Source organism: Pseudophryne corroboree, chromosome 6, assembly GCF_028390025.1.
Source record: "Pseudophryne corroboree isolate aPseCor3 chromosome 6, aPseCor3.hap2, whole genome shotgun sequence".
Taxonomy (NCBI): Eukaryota; Metazoa; Chordata; class Amphibia; order Anura; family Myobatrachidae; genus Pseudophryne; species Pseudophryne corroboree.
Genome location: NC_086449.1, coordinates 436572920 through 436592036, shown reverse-complemented (window position 1 = coordinate 436592036; position 19117 = coordinate 436572920). Strand labels below are relative to the sequence as shown.

Below are 19117 nucleotides of genomic sequence, written 5' to 3'. Positions count from 1 at the left end.
CCAAATAGATATTGGAATCCCTACCCTTTGTCGGAAATATTCTGTTTGGAACAGAATTGGACAGCACTCTAATGTCCAAGGCACACTCTAAATTAGCTTGTTTTCCCTCGACATCAACATCAAATCCAAGATTCACGGCTTTCCGGTCCTTTCGACCCCAAGGTAAAGTAAAGGGGAAGGCTTATGTCAAACAGTCTCAATCAAATAAAACTGTTAAGACTGAGGCCAAACAGGCTTGGTCAACAAGGTGTCCGACTTCTAAACTAAAAGACAAGCCGCAAGCCTCATGGCATGGGCCTCCACCTGGGGGATCCCAGAGTGGGAGGCCAACTTCTTCAATTTGCACGGGTTTGGTAGCAATCCACCACAGATACCTGAGTGCAAGAAGCGGTGTCTCACAGGTATGCCTTCTCCTTCAAGATGCTCCCCCCTCTACAGTTCTTTTGTACTAGCTCACCGCCAGTGGCAACGAAGTCCAGGTTTCTACAAAATAGAATTCAGAAGTTGCTACAATCAGGAGTGATAGTACTCTTCAGTAATCTTCAGTTTCAGGCAATACACTCTGGGCTTTCCACAGCTCCAGGGGTGTTTACAAAAATTATGGTGGTGATGGGAGCTCACCTTTATCGTCAGGAAATAAGGATTTTCCCATACCTAGAGGACCTGCTAATCCTGACACAATCCCAGGATACCTTTCACTGCCATCTATAAGTGATAATAGCCTGCCTACAGGCTCACGGCTGGCTCATAAATTGGGCAAAGTCCTCCCTAGTCCTATCTCAACGGATAATGCACCTAGGGGATGTAGTGGATACCAGTCTTCAGAAAATATTCTTACCTCTGGACAAAGTATCCATGATACAGATGAGAATCCGCGGATTGCTACATAGTTGGAGAGTATTTGGAGAATATTTATACATGCACCAATGAAGATACTGGGATTAATGGGCTCGGCATTCGACATGGTAGAATATGCCCAGTTCCATTCAAGACCCCTTCAACATCTGATTCTCTCCAGAAGGAATGGGCAGACGATAAAAAGTCAGACAATGATCCTTCCACAGGAAGTACGTCAATCGTTAGCCTGGTGGCTACAGACGCCCCACTTATACCAAGGTTGACCCTTTTGGATCTCAGACTGGGTGCTTCTGACAACGGACGCCAGTCTTCGATGCTGGAGAGCTGTAACATGGCAGTACTCTCTCCATGGGTGTTGGACCAAGGAAGAAAGTTGTCTGCCAAAAAATGTCCTGGAACTTTGGGCCATTTATATAGCACTCACCCAGGCAAAGAAAGTGCTTCACGGCAAACTGATTCAGATTCGGTTGGACAATGCCACTGCAGTAGCTTACTTTAAACACCAAGGAGGCACTTGCAGTCGAATGGGGGAGGTAAGCTGCACGTTAAAGTGGGCAGAAATTCATCATCCAGCCATGTCCGCAGTATTCATACCCGGAGTCCGGAATTGGGAAGCTGACTTCCTCAGCCGGCACGACATTCATGCAGGTGAATGAGCTTTGCACCCAGAAATTTTTCAGATTCTGGTAAACAAATGGAGACTGACGGAAGTGGACCTTATGGCTTAACGTGAGAACAACCAGTATACAGGTCAAGAACAAGGGAGGCAATCTTTGTGGATACCCTGTCAGTGAGATGGAAATTTGATCTGGTATATGTCTTCCCACCAATCTCCCTATTGCCCTGGGTATTTTGAAAATTCGAACAGGAAGGAGGCGTTGTGATATTAATAGCTCTGGCGTGGTCCAGATGAAATTGGTACACAGATCTGCAAAGGCTATCCATGGACACTCTATTCCTACTGCCTCAATGACCAGATCTACTGATTCAGGTTCCCTGTCTCTACACACAAGTGGATCGGCTGTCTTTGACAGGGTAGCACTTGAAACTTCCATACTAAAAGCGAAAGGCTTTTCACAAGCGGTAATTCAAACGATGATTAAAGCAAGGAAACCATCCTCGGCTCGCATCTATTACCAAATATGGCATGCTTATTTTCAGTGGTGCTCTGCCAGAAAATATGACCCAAGATCCTTCATATTTTCCCTAATCTTAGCGTTCCTTCAAGCTGGAATGTACCAAGGTCTCCACCTTAACTTCCCTAAGGGTACAAATGTCAGCATTAACCATATGGTTCGAATGGAAAATTGCAAATCTGCAGGATGTTCGCACATCTTTCCAGGGAATACCTTCACATTCAGCCTCCGTTTGTACCTCCAACAGCTCCTCGTGACCTAGGACTGGTTCTCAGGGCACTTCAAGATACCTCATTTGAATCTTTGCATTGGGTGGACCTCAAATGGTTAACAGAGAAAGTTCTCTTTTTACTGGCAATTGCTTCAGCTAGAACGGTATCAGATTTAAGGGCACTGTCGTGTCGCCCTTCATTTATGGTATTTCAGCCAGACAAAGCGGTTCTCCGAACCAAGTCTGGATATCTTACTAAGGTGGTCTCAAAATTCCATCTTAACGAAGAAATAGTAGTTCCGGCCTTCCAATTTCTGAATCTGTGGGAGAAGCATCATTGGACGTAGTTCGTACACTTAGGATCTATGGGAATCGTACCAGTGCCATCAGAAGAACAGACTCTCTCTTTGTCCTATATGTATTCCACAAGAGAGGATGGCCTGCCAATAAGCAAACATTGGCTAGATGGCTTCAGATGACTATCTCAGAAGCGTACTCTCAAGCCAATCTCTCTAGCCCGGATAATATCTCTGCCCATTTTACCCGTTCAGTTGGTCCTTAATGGGCAGCCCACCGTGGTGCCTCAGCTGTGCAACTCTATAAGGCAGCCTCATGGTCATCAATAAATTCATTTGCCAGACGTTATGCCTTTGATACCTTTGCTGCTGCGTTTAGGTGTAGGATTCTCCTGTCTAATCGGGAGAATGCTGCTTTGGGATATCCCATTGTAAATCCTGTGGATCTACTTTGGACCCCGAAGGAGAAAACAAGAGTTATGGTAGACTTTAGAGATGTGCAGTGGACACTTTTCGGGTTTTGTGTTTTGGATCTGGATCTCCGTTCATGTTTTGGATCTGGATTGGTTTTGCCAAAACCTCCCTTTCGAGTTTTGGTTTTGGATCTGGATGTTTTATGAAGAAAACATACAAACAGCTAAAATCACAGAATTTGGGGGTATTTTCGATCCTACGGTATTATTAACCTCAATAACCTTCATTTCCACTAATTTCCAGTCTATTCTGAACACCTCACAATGTTGTGTTTAGGCCAGAAGGTTGCACTGAGGTAGCTGGATGACTAAGCTAAGGGACACAAGTGGGCAGCACAAACACCTGGCCCATCCAGGAGTGGCACTGCAGTGGCAGACAGGATGGCAGTTTTCAAAACTAGGCCCCAAAGAGCACATCTTGCAAATAAAAAATATAAAAAGTATAAACAGGACATGCACACTTTAACAATCCAATCATTTCAGCGAAAGGGTCTGCCACACGACTGTGGCTGAAATGATTGCTTTGTTTGGGCCCCCACTAAAAAAGAAGCAATTCATCTTTCCTTGCAGAAACTGGCTCTAGAGAGGCAAGATGTCATCCTCATGCTCGGATTCCTCACCCCTTTCAGAGAGTACATCCTCAACTTCACTGAGTCTTAATTCGTTCCCACTGGAATCCACCATCACAGGTCCCTGTGTACTTCCTGAAGCCAATTGTTGGTAAAGGTCTTCCTGGAGGAATTTATAAATCATTTTGGTGAACATCATCCTCTCCACAGTTTGTGGAATAACCTCCTACGCCGATCGCTGACAAGATTACCAGCTGCACTAAACATTTTTTTGGGGGGTACACACTAGAAGGCGGGGGGGGGGGGAGAGACTTAGGTAAAATAAAGCCAGTTTGTGCAAAGGCCTCCAAATTTCCTCTTTTTCCTGCCAGTATACATACGGACTGTCTGACATGCCTACTTGGATGCTGTCACCAATATAGTCCTCCACCATTCTTTCAATGGTGACAGCATCATATGCAGTGACAGTAGACATGCCAGTAATAGTTGGCAGCTCCTTCAGTCTGGACCAGATGTCGACACTGACTGCCCTTCATCACCACCAGCGGGTGGGCTAGGAAATTTTATTCTTTTCCTCGCAGCCCCAGTTGCGAGAGAAAATGACGGTGGAACTGTTGATGGGTCACGTTCCGCTTGAGTTGACAATTTTCTCACCAGCAGGTCTTTGCACCTCTGCAGACTTGTGTCCGCCGGAAAGAGAGATACAGGTACAACGTTGCCTTTAAACCTAGGATCAAGCACGGTGGCCAAGATGTAGTGCTCTGATTTTAATAGGTTGACCACCCTTGAATCCTGACAAAGCGAATGAAGGGCTCCTTCCACAAGTCCCACATACTTAGTGGAATCACTCCGTCTTAGCTCCTCCTTCGATTTCTCAGCTGATTCTGCAAAAGCCTGATGAGGGGAATGACCTGACTCTAGCTGGCAACGTCTGAACTAACTTCACGTGTGGCCTTTAGAACCTTGCACAACACGGAAATCATTCACTGCGCTTGAGTCGGGTGCATTCACCCTCATTTGCCTATATCGTATGTGGATGTATAGGTTTTGAATGGCTATTTGCTGCTCTGAAGCATATAGAGTTTTGAATGCCACCTCGTTACCACCTCTTGCTTCAGGTGATGGCAGGGCAGGTTCAGGAGTGTTTGCTGGCGTTCCAGTCTTCGGCACGCAGACACTGGATGTCGAAAGTGTACCACCTGTCGTTTTTCTAAAAATTCTGCACCACCCAAGTTAATTGTATGTGCAAAACATGGGACATGCAGGAATTTTCCCAGATGTAATACACGCACAGTATTGGTAGCGTTGTCCGATATCACAAATCCCCAGGAGAGTCTACAGATGTAGCCACCTTTATCTTGACCGATTCTCCACCTAGACGGACGTTTAGTCACGCTAAGGCGATAGCGGAGTTTAATCACAGGCAGGCGTGTTGAGGCAATTCTAGATACTCAGCATGCATTACACATCTCCACCACTGGGTAGCTAATGCTCCACTAATCCAGTACTTTCGATCGTACAGTATAGCGGCGGATTGATCTACAGCTCTGGCAATTGGTCAGTGACGAATGTAATGTTAATACTGTAGGCGTAACGGGAGGCGGTGGAAAAAGATGGTGACCTACTGTAGAGTACTGTATGTGTATGGAGACGCAACTAATATGTACAGTACATGAGCGTCTGAGTTCCCTAAGGCATAATGGGAATGGTGGGCTAGTGGGAGGCGGTGGAAATATCGTGCTTTAGAAATGCGAGTGTCCGAGTCCCCTAAGGCATAAACCAACACCAATGGGGAGGGGGCCGGCCGCTGTTTGCTGTACTTTTACACATGAAATTGTGAATCTCTCATGAGGCGTCGTGGGCTAACGATGAAGGCTCCCACCTCCCACGCTGGGGGTCCAGGGTTCGAGTCCTGATGTGCCTTTCTTTTTTTTTTTTTTATTGTAATAATATACTGTATTATTTTATTTTCATTGTAAGACAGTCAATGGAAGGGTGCACGGAAGGGTGCACACAAGTTTCATATAAATCAGAGTAGATCTGCAGGAGCGATTCTTTACGCTAAATGCAACTACACAGCGGCAATGAGTAGAAATGAGTGTATTCTGACGCAACTAACTGAGCAAAACAGTACTGTAGATCTTCGGCGTTTGTGTATTGCACAGGACCTGAATTCCCTCCCTGTCTACTGCATGATCTGTGCAGGCTACCAGCGGGGAAGGGCGATAGGGGCAGGGGGAGACGATGGCAAATACCGTGCCTTTGAAATGCAATTACATGAGCGTCCGAATCCCCTACGGCATAAACCAATACCAATGGGAAGGAAGTGCCAACCTTTTTTTTTTTTTATGTGTCCCGTGACATTCACTTATTTAATATTATTTTTTTCTCTTTCTCTAATACATCCAATGGAAGGATGCACACAAGTTTCACATAAATCAGAGTAGATCTGCAGGAGCGATTCTTTACGCTAAATGCAACTATCTTCGGCGTTTGTGTATTGCACAGGACCTGAAATCCCTCCCTGTCTACTGCATGATCTGTGCAGGCTCCCAGGGGGGAAGGGCGATGGGGGGTAGGGGGAGACGATGGCAAATACCGTGCCTTTGAAATGCAATTACATGAGCGTCCGAGTCCCCTACGGCATAAAACCAACACCAATGGGAAGGAAGTGCCAACCTTTTTTTTTTCTATATGTTCCCGTGACATTCACTTTAATATTATTTCTCTGACGTCCTAGTGGATGCTGGGTACTCCGTAAGGACCATGGGGTATAGACGGGCTCCGCAGGAGACTGGGCACTCTTAAAAGAAAGATTAGGTACTATATCTGGTGTGCACTGGCTCCTCCCTCTATGCCCCTCCTCCAGACCTCTGTTAGTATCTGTGCCCGGCCAGAGCTGGATGCACCCTAGGGGCTCTCCTGAGCTTCCTAGAAAAGAAAGTATTTGTTAGGTTTTTTATTTTCAGTGAGATCTGCTGGCAACAGACTCACTGCTACGTGGGACTGAGGGGAGAGAAGCAGCCCTACTCACTAGAAGATAGGTCCTGCTTCTTGGGCTACTGGACACCACTAACTGCTTGCAGCTAGCTTGGGCTTCTAAGGCTACTGGACACCATTAGCTCCAGAGGGATCGAACACAGGCCCAGTCCTCGGTCGTCCGGTCCCGGAGCCGCGCCGCCGTCCCCCTTGCAGAGCCAGAAGAACGAAGAGAAGTTGAAAATCGGCGGCTGAAGACTCCGGTCTTCATTAAGGTAGCGCACAGCACTGCAGCTGTGCGCCATTGCTCCCTTAGCACACCACACACTCCGGTCACTGATGGGTGCAGGGCGCTGGGGGGGGGGGGCACCCTGGGCAGCAATTAGATTACCTTACTTGGCGAAAAGCACATAATACAGTCTGATAAACTGTATATGTGCATTAACCCCCGCCATTAAAGTACATAAAAGGACAGAAGCCCGCCGCTGAGGGGGCCGGGCCTTCTTCCTCAGCACACTGGCGCCATTTTCTCTTCACAGCTCAGCTGGAAGGAAGCTCCCCAGGCTCTCCCCTGCAGTATCCTGGTACACAAAGGGTAAAAAAGAGAGGGGGGGGCACATAAATTTAGGCGCAAAACTGTGTATATAAGCTGCTATAGGGGAAAAATCACTCAGTATAGTGTACATCCCTGTATTATATAGCGCTGTGGTGTGTGCTGGCATACTCTCTCTCTGTCTCTCCAAAGGGCCTGGTGGAGGAACTGTCTTCAAATAGAGCATCCCCTGTGTGTGTGGTGTGTCGGTACGCGTGTGTCGACATGTCTGAGGTAAAAGGCTCCTCTAAGGAGGTGATAGAGCGGATATGTGTGTGGGAGGGTGTCTCCGTCGACAACGCCGACACCTGTTTGGATATGTGTAAGTGCTGAGGTAAAATTATTGCACAAAAGGTTAGGGAACAGAAAGGAAATCTACCCTGGTCTGTCCCTATGTCACAGAGTCCTTCAGAGTCTCCACTGTCGACTACGATAATGCAAAGTTACAGCCAAGAGGGCTAAAAGATATTCAATATATGATTATTGGAATAAAAGATGATTTGCATATCACTGATGACTCATCTGTCCCTGACACGAGAGTACACATGTTAAGGGGAAGAATGCTGAGATAAATTTCCCTCCTCTCATGAGGAAAAAGAGCGTGAATCTCCAGACAAGAGACGGCAGCTTCCCACAAGAGAATTCTCAGGCTGTATCCTTTCCCCACTAGGGCCAGGATGTGTTGAGAATCTTCCCCTTGGGTGTCCTGTTTGCACTAGCTATTCTCAGGGATCCTGCAGATAGCGTGCACATTCTAGTATACTACCCAGACCGACGATTGTGTCGGCATGGGTTTATAGCGCTGTGGCAGCGTGGACAGGTACCTTATCAGCAGAGATTGAGACCCTAGTATGCATATAAATATTTTAAGATGCTATCTTAAGTGATAGATATATAATTATAAAGCATGCCCAAAGGGACATGAGTATACTGGGTCCTAGAAACAAAAGCTATGTCGATTTCTGCTTGACGTGTCCTGTAGAATATACATTGGACAGATGATGCCGACTTAAGAGGCATATGGAAGGCTGAGGATTGTGTGGAGAAAGGTTCTCGGGCCTGGTCTCCACAGCTATAGCTGGTAATTCTGATATTTTGCCTTATATTCCTGCACAGCCTAGGAAAGCACAACATTATTAAATGCAGCTTTTCGAATAAAGAAACAAGAAAGTCTGAGGTGCGTCCTTTCTTGTCAGAGCCGGGGGCAGAGGAAAGAAGCTGTACAACACAGCTAGTCCCCAGGAACAGAAGTCCTCCCCGGCCTCTACAAAAATCCACCGCATGTCGCGGGGGCTCCACAGGCGGAGCTAGGCCCGGTGGGGACACGCCTTCGTAAGTTCAGCCACAAGTGGGTTCACTCCCTGTTAGATCCCTGGGCAATAGAAATTGTATCGCAGGGATACAGGCTGGACTGTGAGAAGATGCCCCCTCACCGAGGACCCGGCGGGCTTCCCCCCAAGAGAGGGAGCCAGTGTTAACTGCAATTCGTAAATTGTATCTTCAACAGGTGGTGGTCAAGGGTCCCCTCCTTCAACAAGAGGGTGTTATTATTCGACCATGTTGTAATCCCGAAACCAGACTGTTCGGTTAGACCCATATTGTATTAAAATCCCTGAACATAAACCTGAAAAGGTTCAGGTTCAAGATGGAATCGCTAAGAGCGGTCATTGCAAGCCTGAAATGAATCGGGACATAAGGGATGCATACCTTCGTGTCCCCATTTATCCACCTCATCAGGCGTACCTCAGAATTGCGGTACGGGATTGTCATTACCAATTTCACCAAGGTAATGGCGGATATGATGGTGCTCCTGCGGAAGCAAGGTGTCACTATTATCACATACTTGGATGATCTCCTCATAAAAGCGAGATCAAGAGAGCAGTTGCTGGACAGCGTATCACCTTCTCTGGAAGTGAAACGGCAACACGACTGGATTCTATATATTCCGAAGTCGCAGTTGGTTCCTACAGCTCATCTGCCTCGCCTAGACATGATCCTAGACACAGACCAGAAGAGGGTTTATCTCCCGATAGAGAGAGCTCAGGAGCTCATGACACTGGTCAGGAATCCATTGAAAACCAAAATGGTGTCAGTGCATCACTGCACTCGAGTCCTGGGAAGGATGATGGCATCATACGAGGCCATCCCCTTCGGCTGGTTCCATGCAAGGACAATGGAACTTACTGGACAAGTGGTCCGGATCACATCTTCAGATGCATCGGTTAATCACCCTATCCCCCAGGGCCAGGGTGTCTCTCCTGTGGTGGCTGCGGAGTGCTCACCTTCTCGAGGGCCGCAGATTCGGCATTCAGGACTGGGTCCTGGTGACCACGGATGCAAGCCTCCGAGGGTGGGGGGCAGTTACACAGGGAAAAAAATTCCAAGGTTTGTGGTCAAGCCAACAGACTTGCCTTCACATCAATATCCTGGAACTAAGGGCCATATACAACGCCCTAAGTCAAGCGGAGTTCCTGCTTCGCGACCAACCGGTTCTGATCCAGTCAGACCGCAGGGGCTCATGTAAACCGCCAGGGCGGCACAAGGAGCAGGGTGGCGAGGGTAGAAGCCACCAGAATTCTTCGCTGGGCGGAGAATCAAGTAAGCGCACTGTCAGCAGTGTTCATTCCGGGAGTGGACACGACCTCCACCCTGGAAGGTGGTGACTTCATCAGGAAGTCTTCACGCAGTTTTGCATATTGATGGAAACTGCCTCAGGTGGACTACATGGCGTCCCACCTCAATAAAAAGATAAAAAAGATTTTACGCTGGGTCAAGGGACTCTCAGGCGATAGCTGTGGTCGCACTAGTAACACCGTGGGTGTTCCAGTCGGTCTATATATTCCCTCCTCTTCCTCTCAGACCCAAGGGCTGAGAATTGTAATAAACGGAGGAGTGTGAACAATATTCTTTGCTCCGGATTGGCCAAGAAGGACTCGGTACCCGGAACTACAAGAAATGCTCTCATAGGACCCATAGCCTCTGCCTCTCAGTCAGGACATGTTGCAACAGGGACCCTGTCTGATCCAAGACTTACCGCGGCTGCGTTGGACGGCATGGCGGTTGAACGCCGGATCCTAGCGGAAAAGGGCATTCCGGATGCAGTTATTTCTACGCTGATAAAGGCTAGGAAAGACGTGACAGCAAGACTTTTTCACTGTATATGGCGAAAATAGGTTGCTTGGTGTGTGGCCGGGAAGGCCCTACAGAGGAATTCCAGGGGGGTCGATTCCTGCACTTCCTACAGTCAGGAGTGACTATGGGCCTCAAATTAGGATCCATAAAGGCCAAGATTTCGGCCCTATCCCTTTTTCTCTCAAAAAGAACTGGCTTCACTGCCTGAAGTTCGGACGTTGTTACAGGGGTGCTGCATATTCAGCCCCTTTTGTGCCTCCAGTGGCACCTTGGGATCTTAACGTGTGTTGGATTCCTAAAATCCCACTGGTTGAGCCACTTAAGACCGTGGAGCTAAAATATCTCACGTGGAAAGTGGTCATGCTTTTGGCCTTAGCTTGGACTAGGCGTGTGTCAGAATTGGCGGCTTTGTCATGTAAAAGCCCATATCTAATCTTCCATATGGAAAGGGCAGAATGGAGGACTCGTCCCCAATTTCTCCCTAAGGTGGTATCATCGTTTCATTTGAACCAACCAATTGTGGTGCCTGCGGCTACTAGGGACTTGGAGGATTCCAAGTTGCTGGACGTAGTCCGGGCCCTGAAACTTTGTTTCCAGGACGGCTAGAGTCAGAAAAACTGACTCGCTATTTATCCTGCATGCACCCAACAAGCTGGGTGCTCCTGCTTCAAAGCAGACTATTGCTCGCTGGATCTGTAGCACGATTCAGCTTGCACATTCTGCGGCGGGACTGCCGCATCCTAAATTAGTAAAAGCCCATTCCACGAGGAAGGTGGGCTCTTCTTGGGCGGCTGCCCGAGGGGTCTCGGCATTACAGCTTTGCCGAGCAGCTACTTGGTCGGGTTCAAACACTTTTGCAAAGTTCTACAAGTTTGATACCCTGGCTGAGGAGGACCTTGAGTTTACTCATTCGGTGCTGCAGAGTCATCCGCACTCTCCCGCCCGTTTGGGAGCTTTGGTATAATCCCCATGGTCCTTACGGAGTACCCAGCATCCACTAGGACGTCAGAGAAAATAAGAATTTACTCACCGGTAATTCTATTTCTCGTAGTCCGTAGTGGATGCTGGGAGCCCGTCCCAAGTGCGGACTCTCTGCAATACATGTATATAGTTATTGCTTAACTAAAGGGTTATTGTATGAGCCATCTGTTGAGAGAGGCTCAGTTATTGTTCATACTGTTAACTGGTTATAGTTCTCACGAGTTGTACGGTGTGATTGGTGTGGCTGGTATGAGTCTTACCCTGGATTCCAAATCCTTTCCTAGTAATGTCAGCTCTTCCGGGCACAGTTTCCCTAACTGAGGTCTGGAGGAGGGGCATAGAGGGAGGAGCCAGTGCACACCAGATATAGTACCTAATCTTTCTTTTAAGAGTGCCCAGTCTCCTGCGGAGCCCGTCTATACCCCATGGTCCTTACGGAGTACCCAGCATCCACTACGGACTACGAGAAATAGAATTACCGGTGAGTAAATTCTTATTTTTTTTCTCTCTCTAATACATCCAATGGAAGGATGCATACAAGTTTCACATAAATCAGTAGATCTGCAGGAGCGATTCTTTACGCTAAATGCAACTACACAGCGGCAATGAGTAGAAATGAGTGTATTCTGACTGAGCAAAACAGTACTGTAGATCTTCTGCGTTTGTGTATTTCACATGACCTGAATTACCTCCCTGTCTACTGCATGACCTGTGCAGGCTCCCAGGGGGGAAGGGCGATGGGCTAGCGGGAGGCGGTGGAAAATACCGTGCTTTAGAAATGCGAGGGTCCGAGTCCCCTAAGGCATAAACGAACACCAATGGGGAGGGGGCCGGCTGCTGTTTGCTGTACTTTTACACATGAAAGTGTGAATATATCATGAGGCGTCGTGGGCTAGCGATGAAGGCTCCCACCTCCTACGCTGGGGGTCCAGGGTTCGAGTCCTGATGTGCCTTTCTTTTTTTTTTTTTTTGTTTATTGTAATAATATACTGTATTATTTTATTTTCATTGTAAGACAGTCAATGGAAGGGTGCACACAAGTTTCACATAAATCAGAGTAGATCTGCAGGAGCGATTCTTTACGCTAAATGCAACTATCTTCTGCGTTTGTGTATTGCACAGGACCTGAATTCCCTCCCTGTCTACTGCATGATCTGTGCCTGCCACGTGGTGGGGGTTCAGGGGCGGTTGCCATTTTGACAGTGTGCTATGCTATCGAGTCCAGTGTACCATAATGTGCATAGACCTCGCTTATCCCTATCGCCTCTATGTATTTTAGCGAGGGGATTGCGACGCTCACTCAGCATTGCTCCGTAGCCTTCGATGCCCCTGTGTGTTAGCAAGGGGATTGTGACGCACCTTCAGCACTGCCCCATTGTCTGCAAAATCTATGTCGTCACTCGCTCCATAGCTGAGGGCCTCCATGGGGCAAGGAGTCACAGGCGGTAGCCATTTCGATTGAGTCTGCCCTGCTACAGAATTGTATGTGTACCGTATGGTGCATAGAACCTTAACAGTACATCCGCTCCTGCAGCTTTGCCCTGGTTTATGTGAATTAAAAAAATTATAAAGTGTCTGGAAAAAACTAACATGCATTCGTACTGTACAGTACTTTAGGAATCGAACACGGGACTCTGAGTATAGGAAGCGGAACACTTCACCACTTCGCCGCAGACAGATGAATGTTTTGATTAAGCCATAATGGCTACGGGATTAGGATGCTAACATACTGTACAATGGGGCAGATGTATTAACCTGGAGAAGGCATAAGGAAGTGATAAACCAGTGATATGTGCAAGGTGATAAAGGCAGCAGCCAATCAGATCCTAAGTGTTAATTTACATATTGGAGCTGATTGGCTGGTGCCTTTATCACCTTGCACATATCACTGGTTTATCACTTCCTTATGCCTTCTACAGGTTAATACATCTGCCCCAATATTCCTTATATCATTAGGCAATAATGAACTCCTAACTCGTCCATTTGCGTCAGTGTACACTACTGGTTTTATGTTGCTTTGTCTGCGGACGCTTACATATTCTGCGGACGCTTACATATTCCTAAAGTACTGTTAATGGACCATATACTGTATGCTGTACTATTTGCGTCTGTACTGTATATACTGTATTAAATAATGCAGCGTAATGAGACGCTGTACATACTGTATGCAGCATACTGTATGCAGCGTAACGAGACGCACTAGTAAAGTAGTCCTTACTATACAGTATACAGTATTTCAGTATTGTATTTTACGGGAGCCCACACGCATGCGCAGTGGTGATTGTAAAAAGCGACACCTGGTGGATGATCGCAGGTATTACACGTAAAGGTAACGCCAAACGTCTGTCTCCGTGCGATTAGATACGCCTCTCTGTGACTAGGCGCGCCCCAGTACGCTGCGTGTGCTCGATCGGGACAAACGCCTCAGCCACTCAAGATAAAGGTGGCTACATCTGTAAGTGGGGTAAGCCATTGTGCGATGATGTCTCTCCGTCTCCGTAAGAGGTTGTCAGCGGTGTGCCTCTTACGGAAACCGGTGATACACAGCCTAGGAACGAGTTGGCGTTTCTGAGATGCTGGTGCCGCTATTTTTGTTGCTGCGGAAGGCAATACATCTACCCAGTGGGCTGTCACAGTCATGTAGTCCTTAGTTTGCCCTGCTCCACTTGTCCACATGTCCGTGGTTAAGTGGATAGTGGGTACAACCGCATTTTTCGGGACACTGAAGACACTTTTCTTAATGTCCCTGTACAGTCTGGGAATTGCTTGAAGTGGAATCTAGATAGGATTTGGTACCGGGGACATAGTATGTCCATCAACTGTCTGAATCCCACTGCACTAATGGTGGATACCGGACGCACGTCTAACACAAGCATAGTTGTTATGACCTCAGTAATTTGCAACATGATGACTGCTGTCCTATTTCATATTTCTCGCAAATGACTGTTGGACAGTCAGTTGCTTAGTTGAAGTAGTACAAGTGGTCTTTTGACTTCCTCTCTGGGATGACGATCGACTCCCAGCAGCAACAACAGCAGTGGCAGCAGCAGTAGGTGTACCACTTAAGGATCCCCTGGAGGATTCCCGGTTAGGAGAGAACTCGTTAGTCATTCCAGTGACATGGCCTGCAGGACTGCTTAGGTTCCTGACTGAGGTGGAAATTGACATTGAGGGAGTTGCTAGTGTGGCTTGCTGGAGCTTGGGTACAACATGAAGAAGGCATTTAGGTGTTAGTGGACTGCTTACGCTCTTACCCAAAGTTTTTGAACTTAACAATGACTTCTGATAAATGCGCTGCAGGTGACGTATAAGGGAGAATGTTCCTAGGTGGTTAACGTTCTTACCCCTACTTATTACAGCTTGACAAAGGCAACACACGGCTTGACACCTGTTGTCCGGATTTGTGGAGAAATAATATATAATATAAATATATACACTTACTAATCCCTTCCTTCCGGTATGGAAGTGTGTGTGTTTTCTCGCCTGAATAGGCCTTTCTTCTCGCTCTAATCCTGCTCCTGCCTTGGGCTTTGTGACAAACTGAATTTCCTAGGCTAGGAGGCGGGGTTATATGGACGCTGGATCGCGGCATGCTGTGAGCCCAAAATTGTAACTTTTTGGTGCCCGATCCACCGACGCCACCTGCAGCCCATTGTAAATCCTGTGGATACTGTGGACCTCAGAGAAACAGAGTTAACCATAACTTGTGTTTTATCTATTGCTGTTTAATGAATACGTTTGTGTTATTGGGCACTTCTGAATAGTTAGATTTGTTTGGCTGCAATGCAGGTTTTTATTCTTTTTATGTACTCATTCAGGAGGTTGATTAAGATGTTTGTCTTATATAAAGAGAATTCATGTAAGTAAAAAAAAAAGATTACCTACCTCTTCCAAATCACTTACTACAACATTTGTGCTGAAGGAAGGTGTTGAGCGGGACGATGGTCATTGACTACATATAGCTTCTTGTTATTATTATTAGCATTTATTTATTAAGGAACCATAAATTCCCACCGCACCATACAGAGCAAAGCACCATACAGGGTAAAGAAAATAACAAAATATATACATAATTGCAAGTATAGTCATAGTTCTAGAATATGCCAATTGGCTGAGAAAGTGGACCAAAGTGGGGGAAAATTATAAATGTCTTGTTCCTCTCCTGATGCTTGTTATTGCCTGCACTGCTGCCATGCCTGTGCTCATCACATGGGCTCTACTATGCAATAGCCATCTGCTATTAGGCTTTTTGACATGGTCTCTGCTGTAGGAAAGATGAGTTTCCTCTTGATGATACTCGAGTGATTTTATGATGCTGTAAATTGCATTAATGTAATGGGGACAAGTAGAAGTCTCTCTTTGGATTGTTTGCAATCCTTATAATCGTATTCTTTCCAGTTTTGATTTGATTTTATCCCCGTTCGGGGGATATTTTGAATTCTTCCCAAGGTTCATACCAGTATTGCCTCCACTCCAGAAATAAATCACATTGTTAAATCATTATTATTAGTTTTGATGGCTGTGGCAACTGATTTCAGTGTCTGTTGTCAGTGGAATTAACAATAATGTGAAATGGATGAAAAGTTGTTACCCAAGCTGTTGATCTAAAAGGGGAATTTGCAGATCTGAAATCCTACAGTATGTCTTCTCAGTTCTGTTCTCTGCCATTACACCCATCTGTTGCTTATGTTAATAAATCAACTCACTGTGTATAAGATCATTTCCAGTGCAATTGTTTGTTTATAAGGGCTGATAATTAAGGATACTGAATTACATGGGAGGTAAATTCAACTAAAGTAAGTACAGATGTGACCTCACACAACCTTGCTGTTTTGACAGCCATGCGAACACATTGTGGGAATGCGCACCACCATGACTGCTTTGATATGTGATAGTACACAGAACAGGCCATATAACTACGTGTAGCGGGAGCATATCCTCTCGCTACCCGTCCCTACAGTGTCTCCCAATCCCCCTCTCACTATACACGGCAGCGGGAGCCTCTTACTCCAGCTGCCTCCGTTCTGCTCCTGTGTGTATAAAGCATTCGTAGGAGTAGGCATGGCGCTTCTTTGTCTCGCAATGTGAACGCATCAGAGGCAAAGATGTATAGAGGCACATCTGTAGGGTTAACATTTCCATTGTCATTACTTATTTACGGATGTGTCCTTATATATGTATCCTCTATACATCACGCAGCATGAGATACCTGCATCTGCTAGTATCATACATTTTTTATTGCCGTAAATGCATCTCCGTCACAGTGTGATGCAACTAGGACATACCAGGACACTGTGCTGATTAATTTGAAATGTAATACTTGCATATTGTGTGTGAGGGGTGTAGTATGGTATGCCGGCGGCCGGGCTCCCGGCGACCAGCATACCTGCGCCGGAAGCCCGACCGCCAGCATACAGACAGCGTGGTGAGCGCAAATGAGCCCCTTGCGGGCTTGCTGCGCTTGCCACGCTGCGGGCATGGTTATTCTCCCTCCAGGCGGATCGTGGACCCCCACGAGGGAGAAAAACTGTCGGTATGCCGGCTGTCGGCAACCTGAAGACCACCCTGTGTGAGTGTGTCAGTATACGCAGCACAATGGAACTTGTATTGAAAAAAAATGGCTTCTGCTACATTGTAGCACTTCTTATACAGGTTCAGAGACTCAGTCGCTCACATCATTTAATCAGCACAGTTTTCTCTTGCGTCTTTGTTGAATTGCATTGCAACTAAGATGCATTTTCAGGGGGAAAAAAGAAGCAAAAAGATGCCCGACGCTAGCATAGTCTCACGGACCCTATCATGCCGAGAGGGGCTGTTTGGTGTGACTGCAGCAATAATGTACTGTATGAGAATACATCTGTAGGGAAAATAAGATCGTTTTTACATAATTCATACATTTTCTTTCCAATACATATCAAGAATGAGAAAAATGTGTAAAACTGAATAAAATAAATATAACTCACCCACATAAAAGAATATTTATTTGAATTTCTGTTTTCATTGAGGTTTGATATGAATGGGATTTTGCTTGCTTTTAAGAAATCATATGTAATAAGCTTCTGAACAAAGTTAAGATGTCTGATTCATGTAAGGCATTTGAGGTTGTTTTAAATAAAAATAAATAAAAAAGTTTCTGAATATCCAAATACCCTGTTAATGGAGTGAGCACTGCACCATGCATGGCAGATACTGCAGTTTCTGCTCTTTCTGTAATGTTAAATAACATTTTTCTTTTTTTTTCCGTAATAGAAATAACATTTCTGAAATCCACCAACCACTTTGTTTGCCAGAACTAAGGACTTTAAATTTAAATAAAAACACAATTTCTTCACTTTGTTTGGATTTCCTAAGTAATTGTGCTAAATTAGAGGTGTTTTGTGCCATGAAAAACGAACTAGGTAAGAAATGACCCATCACAGTTATGTGTACTTTGTGTTTTAAATCCTTTGGAAATTGGAAAATAGGTTACAGAGGCTTTCATTTTTGGTGCCTATTTATTATGCATGCCCCTAGTCCACTTTCTCATACGTCCTAGAGGATGCTGGGGACTCCAAAAGGACCAGGGGGTATAGACGGATCCGCAGGAGCTTGGGCACACTATAAAGACTTAAACTGCGTGTGAACTGGCTCCTCCCTCTATGCCCCTCCTCCAGACCTCAGTTAGACTTTGTGCCCAGGAGTGATGGGTCACACACTAGGGGAGCTCTACTGTGTTTCTCTGAAAGACTTTGTTAGGTTTTTTATTTTCAGGCAGATCTGCTGGCTACAGGCTCCCTGCAGCGTGGGACTGAGGGGAGAGAAGCAGGACCTACTTCTTCTTAGTTTAAAGGCTCTGCTTCTCGGCTACTGGACACCCATTAGCTCCAGAGGGTTCGATCACTTGGTTCGCCTAGCTGCTTGTTCCCGGAGCCGCGCTGTCAATCCCCTCACAAAAGCCGGAAGAAAGAAGCCGGGTGAGTATTGGAAGAAAAGACGACTTCAGTAACGGAGGTAACAGCAGCGGTAGCGCTGCGCTCCAAGCTCCCACACACCAACGTCTCTGGCAGGGCGCTGGGGGGGGGGGCGCCCTGGGCAGTATATGTGTATAGTGTACTTCACTGGCGGGGGGACATACTTCGGTGCCCGCCCCGCCAGTACGCTGCGAATGGGAGGGAGCAGCAGCGGTAGCGCTGCGCTCCCTGCTCCCGCACGCTATCGGCCTTCAGGGTGCAGGGCGCTGGGGGGAGCGCCCTGGGCAGTATATATATATATTTGTATATATTGGTATGTTATGTAGTACACTGGCGGGGGGACATCCTTCGGTGCCCGCCCCGCCAGTACGCCGCGAACGGGCGGGAGCAGCAGCGGTAGCGCTGCGCTCCCTGACGCCATCGGCCTACAGGGTGCAGGGCGCTGGGGGGGGAGCGCCCTGGGCAGCATCTAGTAAATTTTCCCGGGCGGGGGAACGTACCCGGACACCGGGTGTCTTCGGCCGCTGGGGTACCGCAGCATGCGCGCTGCGCTCCGTGGCTCCCACACACCAACGGCTTCTGTGGGTGCGGGGCGCAGGGGGGGCGCCCTGGGCTGCGTATTAAACAAACAGGGGCTTACTCCCTATATGTATATAGGTTCCCCAGCTCATTTACATATATATATATTTATTTGAGCGGGCTTAAGCGCATCGGGAAGGGGCGGAGCTTAGCCCTCATACAGGAGTCAGCGCCATTTTTCTTCAGATCCCCGCCAGGACTTGCTGGACAGTAAGATGGAGTGGGGGGCACAGTGTTTTAAAGCTATATGGGGATCATATAGCTTTATGTTTGATAATGGACGCATAATCACTCTTATATTACATAAATTCAATGTTTCCCTGTTTGTACCCACTATTGGTTAGTCGACATATGTCGGCAG

At 46.8% G+C, this 19117-nt stretch overlaps 1 protein-coding gene across 4 annotated transcripts in view; it reads left to right on the top strand.

The window, feature by feature from the left end:
• LRRK2 (leucine rich repeat kinase 2) overlaps positions 1–19117 on the top strand; it is a 469339-nt gene that overhangs the window by 252738 nt on the left and 197484 nt on the right. For all 4 annotated transcript variants that reach the window (XM_063927081.1, XM_063927083.1, XM_063927080.1 and 1 more), the window contains exon 26: positions 17477–17625. In XM_063927081.1, coding sequence (XP_063783151.1) covers positions 17477–17625 — 149 coding nt within the window. The remainder of the gene's footprint in view (positions 1–17476; positions 17626–19117) is intronic.